The following is a 14,680-nucleotide window of genomic DNA, read 5'->3' as shown; positions in this document are numbered from 1 at the left end:
GTTGACTCAGTTTTGAGGACCATGCTGGCGCTGTCCATCACCTGCGGTGCTGAAACTGTGCTTAATCAAATACGGGATGAATCAACTCTGCATCCCATTTCGCAACTTTGACTGTACCGTGAAGGGACAACGTTAAATTTAAACGGGTTCTAAGTTGGTGCAAACTTCGAATTAAATCAACCTCAGACAAGTCGCTATAGCAGGCTCGTTTGAGCCAAAAGTGCCAGTTTCCACCGCCGGCTCATAGCACTCAGAGCGTGGTACTGCGTTTTTTTCCCCCCCATCCGTTGCCTCAATTCTTCAACACATGATAGGTGATTTTCTTACGCTCTCCTTACTACTAAAGGTTAAATTACGTCGTGGGCGTAGCGGCTTCTTGTAATGGCGACCGTGCCGTAGATGTGCCTAGGTTTGTGAAAATGAAGCGAAGAAGAAGTTATTTCTTTTAAGTAAAACGCCGAGGTTCCCCAGAGGAGGACTTTGCGTCTGTAGTCAACATCTTTCTTAGGGGTAAACTTAGCTATACTTTTTAACTTTTGTGCCCCGAAATGATGAAGCTTAAGTCAAACCAAACCCGGACATACGATGGGGATGGCTACAAGAAACGAGCCGCCTGTCTGTGTTTCAGGAGCGAGACGGAAGAGGAGGTGAGTCCGAGGATGTTGCGGTGTTCGCTGGCGGGCCAAGCTAGCGAGCGTAGCTTCTCTCCGTTACTTCTCTTTTTGGAAATAAACCACATCAACACAGTTGGTGTTTTATGGCAGTTGGTAACGATGGTTAGCTCGTTTCTGAGCCTCTCATATTGTCTTGCAGGGTTGTGCTTTAGTTTAGATTTTTTTTACTTAGCGAAGTGTTATGTAAGCTTCTTTAGCGGTGCAGATAGCAGGCTAACTAGTCAGTTGCAAACCGAACTGTATCGAGTCAACTTGTTAGCTACATGCTAACGCTAACGTTAGCTTGCTAACTAGCAGTGTTGCTGCTGTAGGCAGCCGGCTGTCGGCCAGCGACCACAGCCCACAGCACAGGCTGTGATGAGTGGCCACTCTATGATTTTGAGTAGGTGGTTGGGCAGGTAACGTTATTAAGCTGTCCAGAGAGTCAAGCTAAGTTAATATTTTGGTGCTACAGCTAATTTGGCAAGCTAACTGGTGTTAACTGCTAACGTTAATGCTGCTGGTATTGCTAGCCAAACATTGGCCTGATAAGTAGCCAGCTAAGCTAGCTGTAGCCGTCAGGCACCAGTGGAGGCTGAAGGTGGGATACTTACAACACAATGCATTTCGCTCTGCTTACCTACTAATTATTTATGAGACAAGGATTTAGAGCGCCCAGTCTCTAAGTTAGTGACAAACTCGAAACCTGTTTCGATGATCACCATATATTTCCGTTGTATGTACAGAATTCACCATGCTACATCGCTTCCTTCATCCACTTTTCTCATGAAAATCACTCGAACTAGCCCGTTAAGGGTTATTTGAGATCAGTAGAGCTTTGGGAAGCTGATGTCCAGTCAACAACACTCACAAAGATGTCTTTGTAGTGGGAACATTTTACCAGGGGAGGAGACATGCTGAGACTACACTAATTCCTCTTTCTGGTAAAAAATAGAGGCCAAATAGTGAATAACATGGGCAACTGACTACAGTAAAAGCATCACTGGCCAGTAAATAGCAACTTTTACCATTTAATTGAAACACTAGTCTACCAGATGGGCACCCAGCCAGATCTGTTTTTCTATAGTAGATTGTTGACACTGAATCTTCTACTCATGTGCAAGCAAAGCAAACTCATTGAGCTGTACTTTAGCTATTGACAAATTTGTATGACAACAATGCCATACAGGACATACATACCGCACACTACCCAGCTACATGGTGTGGCATAAGGCTGTCTCTATGATAGTTGGAAGTTTTGTTGTTGGATCTCATAGCCACCTTGGCTGGTAGCTTTTGAGTCACGTTCTTTGGTTTGGCTGTACTTACCTGTATTATTAACACAGTTCAGTGAATATATGCCTCAACCATCAACCCTTGTGTAGTGTACACACACACTAGCACCATAACCAAAAACACTGAGTTGGACTGTTGAGCCTAACCAGTCTTATTTGCAATTCTTTGCAGGTGCTGCTGGTGAGTAGTAGTCGACATCCTGACAAGTGGATTGTTCCTGGTGGGGGAATGGAGCCGGAGGAGGAGCCCAATGTTGCTGCTGCTCGAGAAGTGTGTGAAGAGGTTGGTTCTGTTCTGTCACTGAATTCTGGCCCAAATATTATATAAAACAAATGTCTTGAATCTTGTATCCATTTGAAAATGTGAAGTGAAACATGCCTGGCTAGATTCCGTTTATGCCCAGGAATATTGTTCTGAAAATGGATTTCCATTTGGAGCATGGTGAAGTAGTTTGAGTATAGCCTTGATAGATGTATTGTATTTCATTTCTATTAAATCATGTCTGTATTTAACACTGGGTCTAATACCTTGCTCTCAAAGCCCATTTCGTCAGTGCAGTCATCCTGTTTGCATGAACAGAGAGAGCCTAGCAACATCTAAGCTGTATCACAGCATCATGTTACAAAGCAGTGTTTAAGTGCCAAAGGAGGTCACACTGAGATTGAACGCTGGCTGCCCAGTGGTTGCAGTGCAGCAGTATCCAGCCCGATAACTACTGCAAACGAAGGAACACAATTTTAACATTTGTATATTTCAGTTCTATTTTTACATCAATAGCCTTGTTAAAGAAGACTACCCTGATTCTGAATACTCCTATTAATGAATGTCTATGGTATTTTTTCGAAGGACGAGGCTTGGCTCTTTATCTTTATTTTTTTATTTGGTTTTTTTGGAGGGGAGGGGGGGTCATATCAAAGGTAGCAATTTGTGAACAATTCTCAAGCTCATTGGAAATCAGTATTCTGCTTATATCCCCTAAGCCCATCTCTTAAATTAACCATCCCACCAGTGTACCATAAAATCAGTAGGCAGGGATCAGAGATGCATCACTCATGCGTTTTGAACAGAATGGTCACAGGGCCAAGGCACTGAATCTCACGCGCCCGTCAGCCCTTGGTGGGTCACTGACCGCATAAAGCCTATTCTCTGTCTATGATCCATCACACTGATGGATGCTGATATCATCTCCTATCCTGGCTGCTACTCGGTAGGTCTGGCGGCTGTAGGGATCCCATGGCTTGCCAACACTTTTTCCACTGGGTCAAAGTCTATAGCGATGTCACATCACTCTTGAAGTTTGTCGAAAGTGGTAAAAGGCAGCATGGCGCCATTCAGGAACTTTGTGGTGACTTTGAGTGGTACTCAGTGCATCACCACCTACCCTGGCTCCTAAGCCTCTTATTGGGCGGTGGTGTAACAGGGCATATCCTAATCCTCGCTAGCTTATTCTGATGGCTATATGAGTGGTGACTGACCGCATATGCTTATTGGTTTGGAGTCTTGCCAGGGATGGCAGAGAAGACACAGGACTCTGGAGCAGGCCAAAGGTTACAGAGGGCTCCTGTGTCTGTCTGGCTGCCCACACCCTCGGCTCATGCTCAGCAGTCATACACTCTGGTTGTACAGGATGAGGACACAGGACAGCATTGCATAATTTGTACTCCAGCCTCAATGCCTGACATCTCTTTCATGATGATGCCCACTAGCCTAATTAGTTACATGAATGCTTGAGCTGAGAAACATTCTCAGTCTCACGAAAACATGCTGGTTGACTTTTGGCCTATTACCTAAGCCCTGGCACTTCTCTGGGGTTTCTAGTGGTGGGCCTCTTCTTTCCATATGATCTTGCTGAAGGCCCGAAGACGGCGAAGAGTGTAAGATTGAGACTAGGGTACAGTGCATGGAGTCAACATTTATTTATAGACTGAAACGGGAACCTGAAGAAGAGGCTGCAAAGATGTCAGCAGTGGATCTGTATCTAAGCTTGGCCTACTATTCACCTCTGGGACAAGTTAGATCTGTATCTACCCCGGAGAATATTTTGTTGATAGAAATGTTTTTACGATAATGAGCAACATGAAATGGTTCCGATTATCCTTCCAGAAAATAAAGGTTGTGGCATTTGCTCGGCTTAGGCTCTAGGATCACGGGTGGAGAGTGACTGGGAGTACAGAATTGGGATAGTCTGCTGTTTGTTTTTGCCTTTGTAACATCATCAATCTAGCAGTGCACTCAGCTGAAACACTTTATACAGGGACTGTCAGTATGTGACACTGTAAATGATGAGTTTCTACATTTGTTGAGGCTGTAAAATGTTTTACATTTGCATTGTTTTTAATCAGTGGAATAAAATGCACCTGTATTTTTTGAGTAATGATTAAGAAAGGAAAAAAGAATCATTTCCAACTATGAGTCAAACTCTTCATGAATATAAATAACTATATCCAAAACTTAGATTGTCAAATAAATTGTATCTTTTACTTTCACTACCCTCAGAGCACAGGCCTAAATTAGATTTCATTCTTGGATGACAAGTTTAATCACGCACTGAAGGTGACTGTGTGAAATTCATTATTGAAGAAAAAATGAATGAAGAATACAGCAGAACATTTCCTTTAAACTTCTGATTGCTTAAAGTTAACTGGGAGTGCTTTTCTGTATTTACTCCTGCATTATTTGGTGGATTCGTCAACAACCCAGGAATTGGTAGCGCAGGTTTATTTCTCCATTTTAAAAAAAACCTTGTTCATTATTAGTATATCCTGACTGTGACATGTATTCACTCACTATTATGACTCATTTTTCTTTATTTTGTTTGAACAGGCTGGTGTGAAGGGGACTTTAGGTCGTTTAGTTGGAGTATTTGAGGTGAGTTTCTATCTGTTCTGTAGACTTTATTTTGTCTTATTTGAGTTTTAACATACTCTGCTGTAAGTTTGCAGCTGAGAAGTAAAAAACGCATACATTTTCTCCAACAGAACCGAGAGAGGAAACACAGAACCTACGTCTATGTTCTCATTGTAACAGAGGTGCTGGAGGACTGGGAGGACTCGGTCAACATTGGTAAAGTACAACATTTGTTTGCTTCTCAAAACCGGGATCATATGGACAAAGTTCTCAGGCAATCACATGGTGTTTGTGGCTTTAAAAGTCTTAGGCTTTTTCCAGGCCCAACTGATATCACAGATTGGGGATTTGATTGTGTGTTTGTTGGTGGGATTATAACACCGGCTTTGTTGTTCCCTTTTGTCTTTCACTTTCATGGTGTGTACAATGCTGATAATTAGTCAAGACTTAATTTATGTGTTTTTCCAACAGTGCTCTTTTCTTGTTGTTGTTGCTTCTTGCTTCTGTCTGAACTTGTTCAACAATGGTGTCTTGTTCCTCTCAACAGGGAGAAAAAGGGATTGGTTTAAAATAGACGATGCCATACAAGTGTTGCAGTGTCACAAGCCTGTGCAGGCCACCTACTTCGAGGCTCTCCAAGAGAGTTGCCTGACCAGTAATGGAACACCCTTGGTGGCCACGATAGGTGGGGACCTGTCCCCTACCTACAACATCAATCAGAGCTCTGTCTCGGGTATCAGATAACTAAAACATAACACTGACACCCCAGGAGCTTTCGCCACCACTTGCGCTCTTACTTGTATCATTGTTTTTCTCTTCTCTTCTCTTCTCTTCTCTTCTCTTCTCTTCCTATCATTCTCCTTTTTTTTTTTTTTTGTCTCAATAACATGGTTTGCCTTGCCAACTCCTTTGTGCCAGAGCTGTGGCACAGACTTGATGACAAGTGTTGGGTGAATAGTCTGAAACACTTTGTAAATGTAAATGTAATTTTTGATCCCCCCTCTGTTTTCTTTTTACTGACAATTGCATGAAATGTCCCTCACCCCCCCTCGCAGCCCTCAATGGCTGAATCCACATGTCCGGACTTCGGCAGACTTGCAGACTTTACGGCGCGCTCCCGTGAAGTCCAGGAGGATTTAGGGCTGTCCATTGTCAAAATTGATCAAGTCTGTAAGGGCTCTCATGCGGACTTTTGGAGCGCTCCATTGCCAGACTGGCAATATTTCCCATCGTTCATTGCACGACGGATGTAATACATCAGCTGACACAAACAAAGGCAGATGTCAACACGACGGGAAAACAGCCAAAGAGGGTTTTCCTGTGTAAGTTATTAGCATCTACTTATATGATAAAGCATATATTCAGCCAGCATTGACTGTAATCAGCCTGTAACGGCTAATGGACTTCTCTGCTCTGCACCCCTTCAGTGATCGATTGTCTAATGTTGATTTTGCGTCGGTGATATCCACAGCAACGAGTGAGGGGAGAAGGCCTGTCCCATTCGCCCCTTTTATGCAGTCCCGCACCCCTGAGCCCTTGCGAACTCACGTAGTCACGCTGAGCACTTCAGTCAACGTCAGCATACGTGAAACCATAGTCCGCGAGGGCTCAGTCCGCGAGTCTGTAGTCCGGACATTTGGATTGGGCCAATCTCCTTCCTTAACGCGCCCTTAGCGTGGTGTTTATTGAATGCAAGAACTACTTTTTACTGTTGTAATGTAAAAGTGTATACTTAGTGCTTAAGCTGAAGGCTTTTGGTGGTCTTTTTAACGTCTCCTTTTTTTTTTTTTTTTTTTTGTTATTTTTCTGTGAATGAATGTGCCCATTAGTGTATTCTCCCCTCTTATAAGGATAGGAAATGTTCTCTGTATCTGAATGAACAGAATTGTGGGAAGTGACTTGTCTTGCATGAGCACTGTTATGTTGTGTCTCACTCAACTCGAGTGACCTGATGCTGACTGTGCAAAAGATAGTCTTTTGTAGTAAGGTCTTTGGATTCTCTTCATTTTGCTCCTTATTGTGGTTGTTGATGTCTCGCTGATTAATCAGAAGGATACGGCCCCTTGATACAGTCTTTAACTTTCAAGTGTCAAGTATGTTTCTCCGTTATTTGGGAAGCTAGCCAATCACTACAGGTTTCACTCTCGAATAGAGCATATACAGTATATAGAGAGAGCGAGAGTGAAAGAATGTCAACACACAATGTACAATGAACCATCTTTCTCCTCAGTGTCTTTACCTCCTTTTAATCCCTTTGGTCTGTAATATATTTTTTTTTAATTCTAGGTTGTGAATGACTGCAAGGTCTTCCTCCATATACTGAGAGGGTAGAAGTAGTGCAGACTTCAAAATCATGGACTTGTAATTTCAAAATTGAGCACTTACCACTTAAGTTATTCAAACCCATTTCCATATTTTTACTCCTTACATTCAGTTTGGTTAATGGCAGTTGTTTACATTGTGTTCATAACAGCACAGGTGACTTTTTAGTGGGCACTTTCCTGTATGGTCATGATTTTTCTTTTTTTTTTTTAACCCTTCCTTCTTTAGTATTTAATCTGCATCCCCAAAAACACTCAAACACCTGCTTGACATTGAAAGTAATGGAATCTAAAATGCTGTCTTTGGTAAGATGCAGAACAAACAAGCCTTGTACAGTTTGAGACCTCGTTTTTAACATGTAAAATGCTTTTGGATAATAGTTTTTTTTTTCCTCTCTCTCTTTAACGTCTGGCAAAAGTCTCTTTAGCCAAGCTGCAGCACTTGCCTTGATGTGGCACGGAGCAGTTGGCTCAATACTGTGAAACTGGAGGCGCTGTAGATAGCATGTAAGACGTTTTTATTGTAAATTGTTTATTTCTGTATAGATCAAAGGTGAGAGTACAAATGACAAACACTTCTCTTACACATCTGTGAGTGCTACATGTCGTTTCAACCGAGGCTGGAGGAATTGACTGATGTTGTGGCATTGGCTTTGAAGTTTTTGAGGATTTTCTCTGGAGAGGTGGCATACAGTACATCTGAGGCTAAAGAACAAGGAATGTTGCTGGCTTTGTGTGGCTGTTTGTGGGTGAGCGTGAAGAGCCTATTTATAATAACACAATATTTTCAGAATGCTTAAATTTTCTTAGACCAAAGCAAACATGCATTAAAATCCCTTGAGCATTTGTTTTTGTTTTGCTAGGCCGAGCTATAAAATGGACATCAGCTGCAGTCTGAGTTTCCAAACCACTAGTCTGTCATTTATACCACTTTGTTGTCATCTGTCCCTTATTTTGAATTTGGCCGGCCTGAATAGTGACAGAGAAGCAGCAGTCAAGTAGTGGTGACTCTTACTGGCCCTTTCTTCAATCTCTTTTGTCCCATTCATTGTTTATGGGTTCATCACCAAACCGAGCATTAGACGGTTTATCAATTAGGCTCATTCCCGATGTTTGCATTTATGTCCTGTGATGATCCCTGAATTTAAAGGAAGGATTTTCTGAATGACAGTAAAAGTGAAAGGTAGCAGATTGCTTAGGTGTGTCTGAAATGTCTCTTTTACAACAGCTTGGGACTTTGAACCAGGATTTTATCGCTGTGCATCAGAAGGGTGTGGCGGCCAAAGTCTCGGTTTATGATGTCCTGGCACTACAAGCGAGATTTCAGCTTGATTAGACTGTTCAGTCTTTGTCTGAGTGTGCGATTAGATGAAAACAGGTTGAACTAGTATATGGATTCAATTTACTTACGGTGGTTTGATGTGGATGACAGGTACTGTTGAAATGAATGTGAGGAGGATTTCCACAAGTAACAGCCAATGACTGAACAATTATGACCACTTGTTCTTTATCCTTTTTTTTTCTGTTTGTACTTTAATCTCTTGTGTTGACAAGATAATGTCTTGTACATAGCTAACACGGCACCCTTACAGCCAGAGGTCCCCCTTTGGCTTTGGTCAATAATGGTTAGTGTCATTTCTTTTATTTTTTTAACTGCTCCCATCTAACTCAAAATTCAGCCAGTTCCTCTGTCATAGATAGAATGGGTGATGGAGGCTGAGGTGCGGGGGGGGGTTATGAAATACATGTTTCCACATAATGAGGTAAGACCTTTGTGGAGCTGAACTTGAGCAAATACATCTTCCTGATATTTAATATTTAACAGAATTATCTTTTTTGGATGAGATTGAAGATCCTCAACTTTGGCAAAATCAGTGAGGAAAGGAAGAAATGGAGGATGTATTATTTAAATAACAATTGGAGCTTCAGATAAAGTCATTTCCTGAATTCACGAGTGGTGATGGTTTAAATGTTGATCACCACGTGAATATTTGGCGCCATCTTATGGTCAAAGAATACAACTAAAGCACATCACTGCAACTGAGGATCATAACATTCTGCAGTCAATTTCTTTTAGCATAGCTGGCCTGATAGAATTTCAATTAGATTTATGTTGGATCATTTTCTTAATTGAGTAACTTTAATTATAAATTGATTAAAGAAAGCTATTAAAAATTACCCAAAAGTACTCTGAATTAAATTGAATAATGAATTAAACGCGTGTGCACTTCTAGCCGTTGACCTCAGCCTTGAAGTTACCTACATATTTGTTGTAATTGTGTTCTCCAAGGTATATGTGTCACTGGAATTTTCTTTTCCTCTCTTTTGTCATTTGGGACTGTGGAATAAACCAGTGCGAGAAGACTGAAGATTGTAATATAAATGTGCCAACAAATAAACACCAGTATTTCACATTCAGTCCAGTGTCATTATTGATGTTTGCATTTGTCGGCACCATCCTGTACTGTACATCATACCGAAGACCAAGCAATACACTGGGATGTACATTTGAATGAGTTTGCAAAAAGATACATATTCAGCTTGGAAATATTACTTGAAATGCATCATTCAACATCACCAAAATATGATACAGTTGATGAAATTGCTGTTTTGTTAGCTGAAGTTTTAAAGAACTTTCAAATGGTTATGTTTGGATAAAAAATTATTTCAGACAATGGGTATGCATTCATATTTAAAAAAAAAAAAAATCAGTATTACACATTACTGCGTGTGCTATTCCATCTGGACTGTTTGTAGAAGATGCCAAAAGAACAAAGAGCAGCTTTTACTTGCAGTTTTAAACTGCCACCTCATCCTCAGTCTGCAGTTCAGAGCCACCCACAAACTATGGCCCTTATCTTTCCTCTTGTAAAATGCTGCCCATATAATGGATCTTTACTTCCCAAATTTGAACAAGACTTGCTTCACAACCGCTCCATTCTTCCTCTTACAGCTACATAAATGTGATCTTCAAAACACCATTTCATCCTCATGACTGCAGTCCCACCTTTATTGTCCATGTCAGCTTCCTTCCACACTAAAGGCTGAACTAGACTCTGAAGTGCTGATCAGGTCCTTTATCTGATTACTGCCAATCTTGCATCCAAGCACTAACCATCTTGCCTTTACCATCTCATTTATAATCTTCACTTCTGCTCAATCTTAATTCTTAAGTAACTATTACCCTCTGCTCAGTGGCAGAGAAAACGCATGCAGTATGTGCATTACAACTGTTCAATTTTCAAGTCATGATCATCCTCCCTCACCATGACTGTATAATAACGATGAGACAGCCAAGCTGTATTTTGACTTTTTTATTGTACAGAAAGTGATACTGAAATTTACTGAGGCTGCTGTCCTCGGCCACGTCCGAAGCCACCCCTCTGTGGAAGAGAAAAGAGAAGTTTTGTCGATACACAAGTCAACCTTGGTTATACAGAAAACACAATTCTGTGATTGCATATAATACAAAACTGCAGTCCTGAAACTAGCACCAAACAGTCCTCATGTCACAAACACTTGGGAAGTTTGACAGGATTTGCAAGATGTAAAGTGATCTGCATCCTAAGCCCTGGTGAAGGCTTTACCTTAACATTTTGTAATTTAGTCTTCCTTCACCAGGTTCTTGTCCCAATGTGCAAAGTCTCTGCATTTAGCTTTTTAGTATTCCTCATTGAAACCAATGGGTAACCCCAGCTACAAGCCAACAAGGTTTCAATGATAAATGTTAACGCTGACAAGCAATTGTCAACAGAAAAATTGGAGAAACATTTTCCTCAGTTGCCAGTAAAGAAAAAAAAATTCAATTTAAAATGCCAGGGTACACTTGGCCTTTTAAAGAACTTGCAAAAGGGAAATAAAAGATGTCTTGACAAGTATGAAATGGTGATTCAGGATCTGTACTACAGTCCAAAAGGGTAGCGGTACTTACGAACTGGAACTCTGTGGCTGCTCCAGCACCGGCCTCTGCTTTCTTGTCAGCACCAGCTGAAAGAAAAGTTATCAATGAATATTGTGCAATTCAACCTGCAAGTTTCATGTCCTGAACTTCAAAAACACCACACATTAGCCAGGAGACAGTTCCTTTGCCATCAAGCTCTAGCCAATCACTACACAGATTCAGAAACTTGTTATTGCACACAAAGCCATTACTTGCTTTGAGCCAACACAGGAAAAACTTACTATTTGGGAGAAAAGGGTATTCTCCACTACATTTATGCCTACATGGCACTCATTTAAACTCTAAATACTTGGCATAAAACTACAAAAGCAGCTCAATTCAAAGTGCTGTCAGCATTATACGTACGGGGTGCAGCAGATCGCCTGTATGTGTCTCTGTCGGCCTCCCCACGGTTAAGGCGGGCGGGCCTCTCTCCCTCCATTCCTGGGGAAAGAAAAAGTGAGAATTGTAAGTGATGGAAAGAACATCCAACTGAAGTTCCACTTTGGTTAAGGGTAATTTCACTGATAAAAGATCAACTCTCACACCAGTGGAAAATGAGAATACTTTAGTTTGAGGGTTCTTCAGCTCACGTCAAGGGTCGTCACTAAATACACTAGATAAGAGACCACTATTAGCAAAAATATGGCCTCAGGGACTTCCTTCTGAGTCGATGATTCAAGATCAAAATGAATTTGTTATTTTATGGAAAATAACTAGAGATTAAAACCTATAGTTGAAACGACTGATTATATGCATTCTCATAGTTTTACCTTCAAGAAAACAGCAGTGAAATGAAAATTAACTTGATGAGGATCCACTCAAGGATCCCTAGCCAAGGAAAAAACCTAGAACCATAGCTGTAAGTCACAAGAGGCCAGTATGCATTCAAGTAGAGGAAACATGACCTCGTCTGATAAAACCCATTTGGTCTTTGTTTCATGTTATAGACACTGGATCAGAGAAGCAGTCTAGTATCAGCTGTACTGAAAATGGTGCCAACTCCAACCTGCTGTGCCTACACTTCACCTTTAAATCCAATGTAAAATCAAGGATGTGGCTTAAGTAGACCCAAAACCTGTTGATTAACTTAATTGTCTATTAATAAGGCCAAACTCAGTATTGAAATCAATGTAAGAGGGCCAGGGGATACTGGGAATTAATGGGACACTGGAATTCTTATTGATTAGGCATTTTTGATTAGGGGTGATATACAGATTGCATTTTCACAAAAGTTGTATTGTACAGACAGTTAAAGATCATCTCCAGCTAACGTGTGACAACTGGACGAAATTTTGATTGGCACTCCACACTAAACTGTTTCAATCTCTACAATGAGCCAGAGCGGCAGCCTTTTGACAGGCTCTCTGGAATGCTTCCATTCAGCAGGTTTGCATCAACTAAATAGCAAGGACTTACTATTTGCCAGTCAGGGTCTAATATTGTGACTAATCTGTGTGTGAGAATTTATACTGTAAATTCATTTGACACCCCATTAACTAAGTTGTATTAATTTGAAAAGCAAGAAGCACAACAGGACTTTTCTGAAAAATAGTACTGAAAACGCTTTCATTAAAAGTGAGCATCATCCCTGTACCAAAGTCACACAACCCATGTGTAACAGAGAGCTTACCCTTGGGCCTGGGCCTTGCGGTCTCAGGACGGGTCTGGCGACGCAGAGTGGCGGGCACGATCTCAGGGGGCAGGTGGAGGAAGTCTCTCAGGTACTGGATACCTTCATTGGTGAGGTACCAGTAAAAATGACGCCAGGCAAATTGCTCCTTCACATACCCACACGACTTCAAGGACTGGAAAGACAAGCATGCAGGTCATGCACGTTTCACATCATACAAACCACAACCAAAATGGGGCATTTCCAACTGCCCTATTGTAGCCACTCACTGTGTAATAATCCAGCACAGAATAGGCATTTAACAACTTTAAAATGTAATTAACTTAACTATAGTACAAGTCAATGTTAAGCGTGCCGGAGCAAATCACAGATCTGCTTACTCTACAACTGCTACAACATGTCATGATCTTCACAAGTCACCTTGTTCGAGTCAAAGACACAATAAGAGTTTCTCATGACTGCATCCAATTTCTCACCTGCATCGCTTTCATCACATGAAGGTTGGGCACATTCTTGTCAGCAAGCTCGGGATGCTTGGCCAGGTGGACATCCTTTTTAGCAACCATGACCCCCTCTTTGAAGAGGAGCTCATAGATTGCAATGCGGTTTTTCTTGGGCATCAGCATCTGTCAAAAGGGACGTGTGCAAGACTTTCATCAATAATGGACCTGGAGTTGAATTTAACGTGCCAACAATTCGGCGCAAGCAGTCTACTTGACAGACACTGGAAGCGGCAACTTCCATTACGATAGCATGTTAGCTAGCGTGTGAGCTAACAGGCATATCTACTGATGGAAAACGGAGTGGTGTTTAGTGGTCTTTTCAGCAATGCTTTATTAAACAGATAAACTGACATACTGCCCAGTTAGTCACATCACCAACCACACACTCCTTTATATATTATAGACGAAAGCGAGCTGCTTTAGGCTAGAAAAATGGCAGCCGTTCGAGGATATCTGAGCCGGGGTTACTTCCCAATTTCCAACACAAATATCTACGGTTTTGACATATTTAAAGCAAAAATACGTTAAGACATTTAATTATGACATCAACACAAAACACACAACGAAATCACAGTTTCATAGCACATAAGATGTTAAAGATATATTTAGATTGGTATGCCCGGTACTTCTTTACCTTTCCACTTGGTAAGGGACCGGAGCCGGAAGGAACGACTGTCGTTGATCAGGAAAGGTTATCCTCGCGCTCCGGTCCGGCGGGAGCTATACCGCCACCTGCTGCTGTGGAGTGGAAGAGGGGTCACAATGTATAAAATACGCTACATTACATTACATTACATACGTTGTTGGTGTTATTGAGGTGCTTGGTAATAATTTTTAGTAATATAGTGTTTCCTGATGAAAGAGTGCCTTATTGACAGGTAAATTTACAAAAACATAACATCTGATAAATCACACACATAAAACCTACCAGAAAACACAGAATGTTTTCTATCTAAAATAGTCTATTTTAACACACAATAGGGGCAAAATTGGGCCATCACTGAAATGCCATCATTGAAATGCCATGTACTTGCTAACTGGGCTACTGTGGCCTATATTGGGCTGTCAAAATGTCACAAACAAAGGCTCAAACACATGGCATATCCCTGGCCAACTTGGAAGGATTTCAGCTATCTTGAAGGATATTTAGGAACAACTGTGCCACTAGCCTACCTCAAAACACTTAATCCTTAAAACACTTTTTAAAGATAACATCCTTCCAAATTGTCTTTCCTTGTGTAATTTTGGGAGTATTACATAGCAACTTGCATAGACATCTATGTCCCCTTGCAAAAAAACCAATTGTATTTTCATTTACAACAGAAATTAAACATAGCTATTCTTTCTTTTCACTTTTTGCACTTATCTTATATCCCTAAAAAAACGTTGCAACACATGTTCATCCACAAGGCTTTTATTTTGAAAGCTGTAACCGGAAGTGTTATTTTTCATTGTGGCCGTCTTGACAGCGGACCATCCCCCATCTG

At 41.2% G+C, this 14,680-nt stretch overlaps 2 protein-coding genes across 2 annotated transcripts; one reads left to right on the top strand and one right to left on the bottom strand.

The window, feature by feature from the left end:
* The first annotated feature begins 398 nt into the window (after positions 1-398).
* On the top strand, positions 399-9,535 carry nudt3b (nudix (nucleoside diphosphate linked moiety X)-type motif 3b). Its single transcript, XM_071903899.2, has 5 exons — positions 399-647; positions 2,121-2,231; positions 4,773-4,817; positions 4,928-5,012; positions 5,344-9,535. Exons 1-5 carry the CDS (start codon positions 549-551, stop codon positions 5,538-5,540), a joined length of 537 nt encoding a protein of 178 aa, XP_071760000.1. The 5' UTR covers positions 399-548; the 3' UTR covers positions 5,541-9,535.
* Positions 9,536-10,416: 881 nt separating this feature from the next.
* On the bottom strand, positions 10,417-13,920 carry rps10 (ribosomal protein S10). Its single transcript, XM_071903907.2, has 6 exons — positions 13,828-13,920; positions 13,167-13,316; positions 12,691-12,865; positions 11,424-11,501; positions 11,049-11,104; positions 10,417-10,500 (listed from the first exon to the last, which is right to left on the bottom strand). The coding sequence occupies exons 2-6, from the start codon at positions 13,314-13,316 to the stop codon at positions 10,459-10,461; spliced, it is 501 nt and encodes a 166-aa protein (XP_071760008.1). The 5' UTR covers positions 13,828-13,920; the 3' UTR covers positions 10,417-10,458.
* Positions 13,921-14,680: the final 760 nt, after the last annotated feature.

The sequence above is a fragment of the Centroberyx gerrardi genome, chromosome 5 (genome assembly GCF_048128805.1).
Source record: "Centroberyx gerrardi isolate f3 chromosome 5, fCenGer3.hap1.cur.20231027, whole genome shotgun sequence".
Lineage (NCBI taxonomy): Eukaryota > Metazoa > Chordata > Actinopteri > Beryciformes > Berycidae > Centroberyx > Centroberyx gerrardi.
The sequence above is the reverse complement of the archived record's forward strand: the minus strand, read 5'-3'. Positions and strand labels throughout refer to the sequence as shown.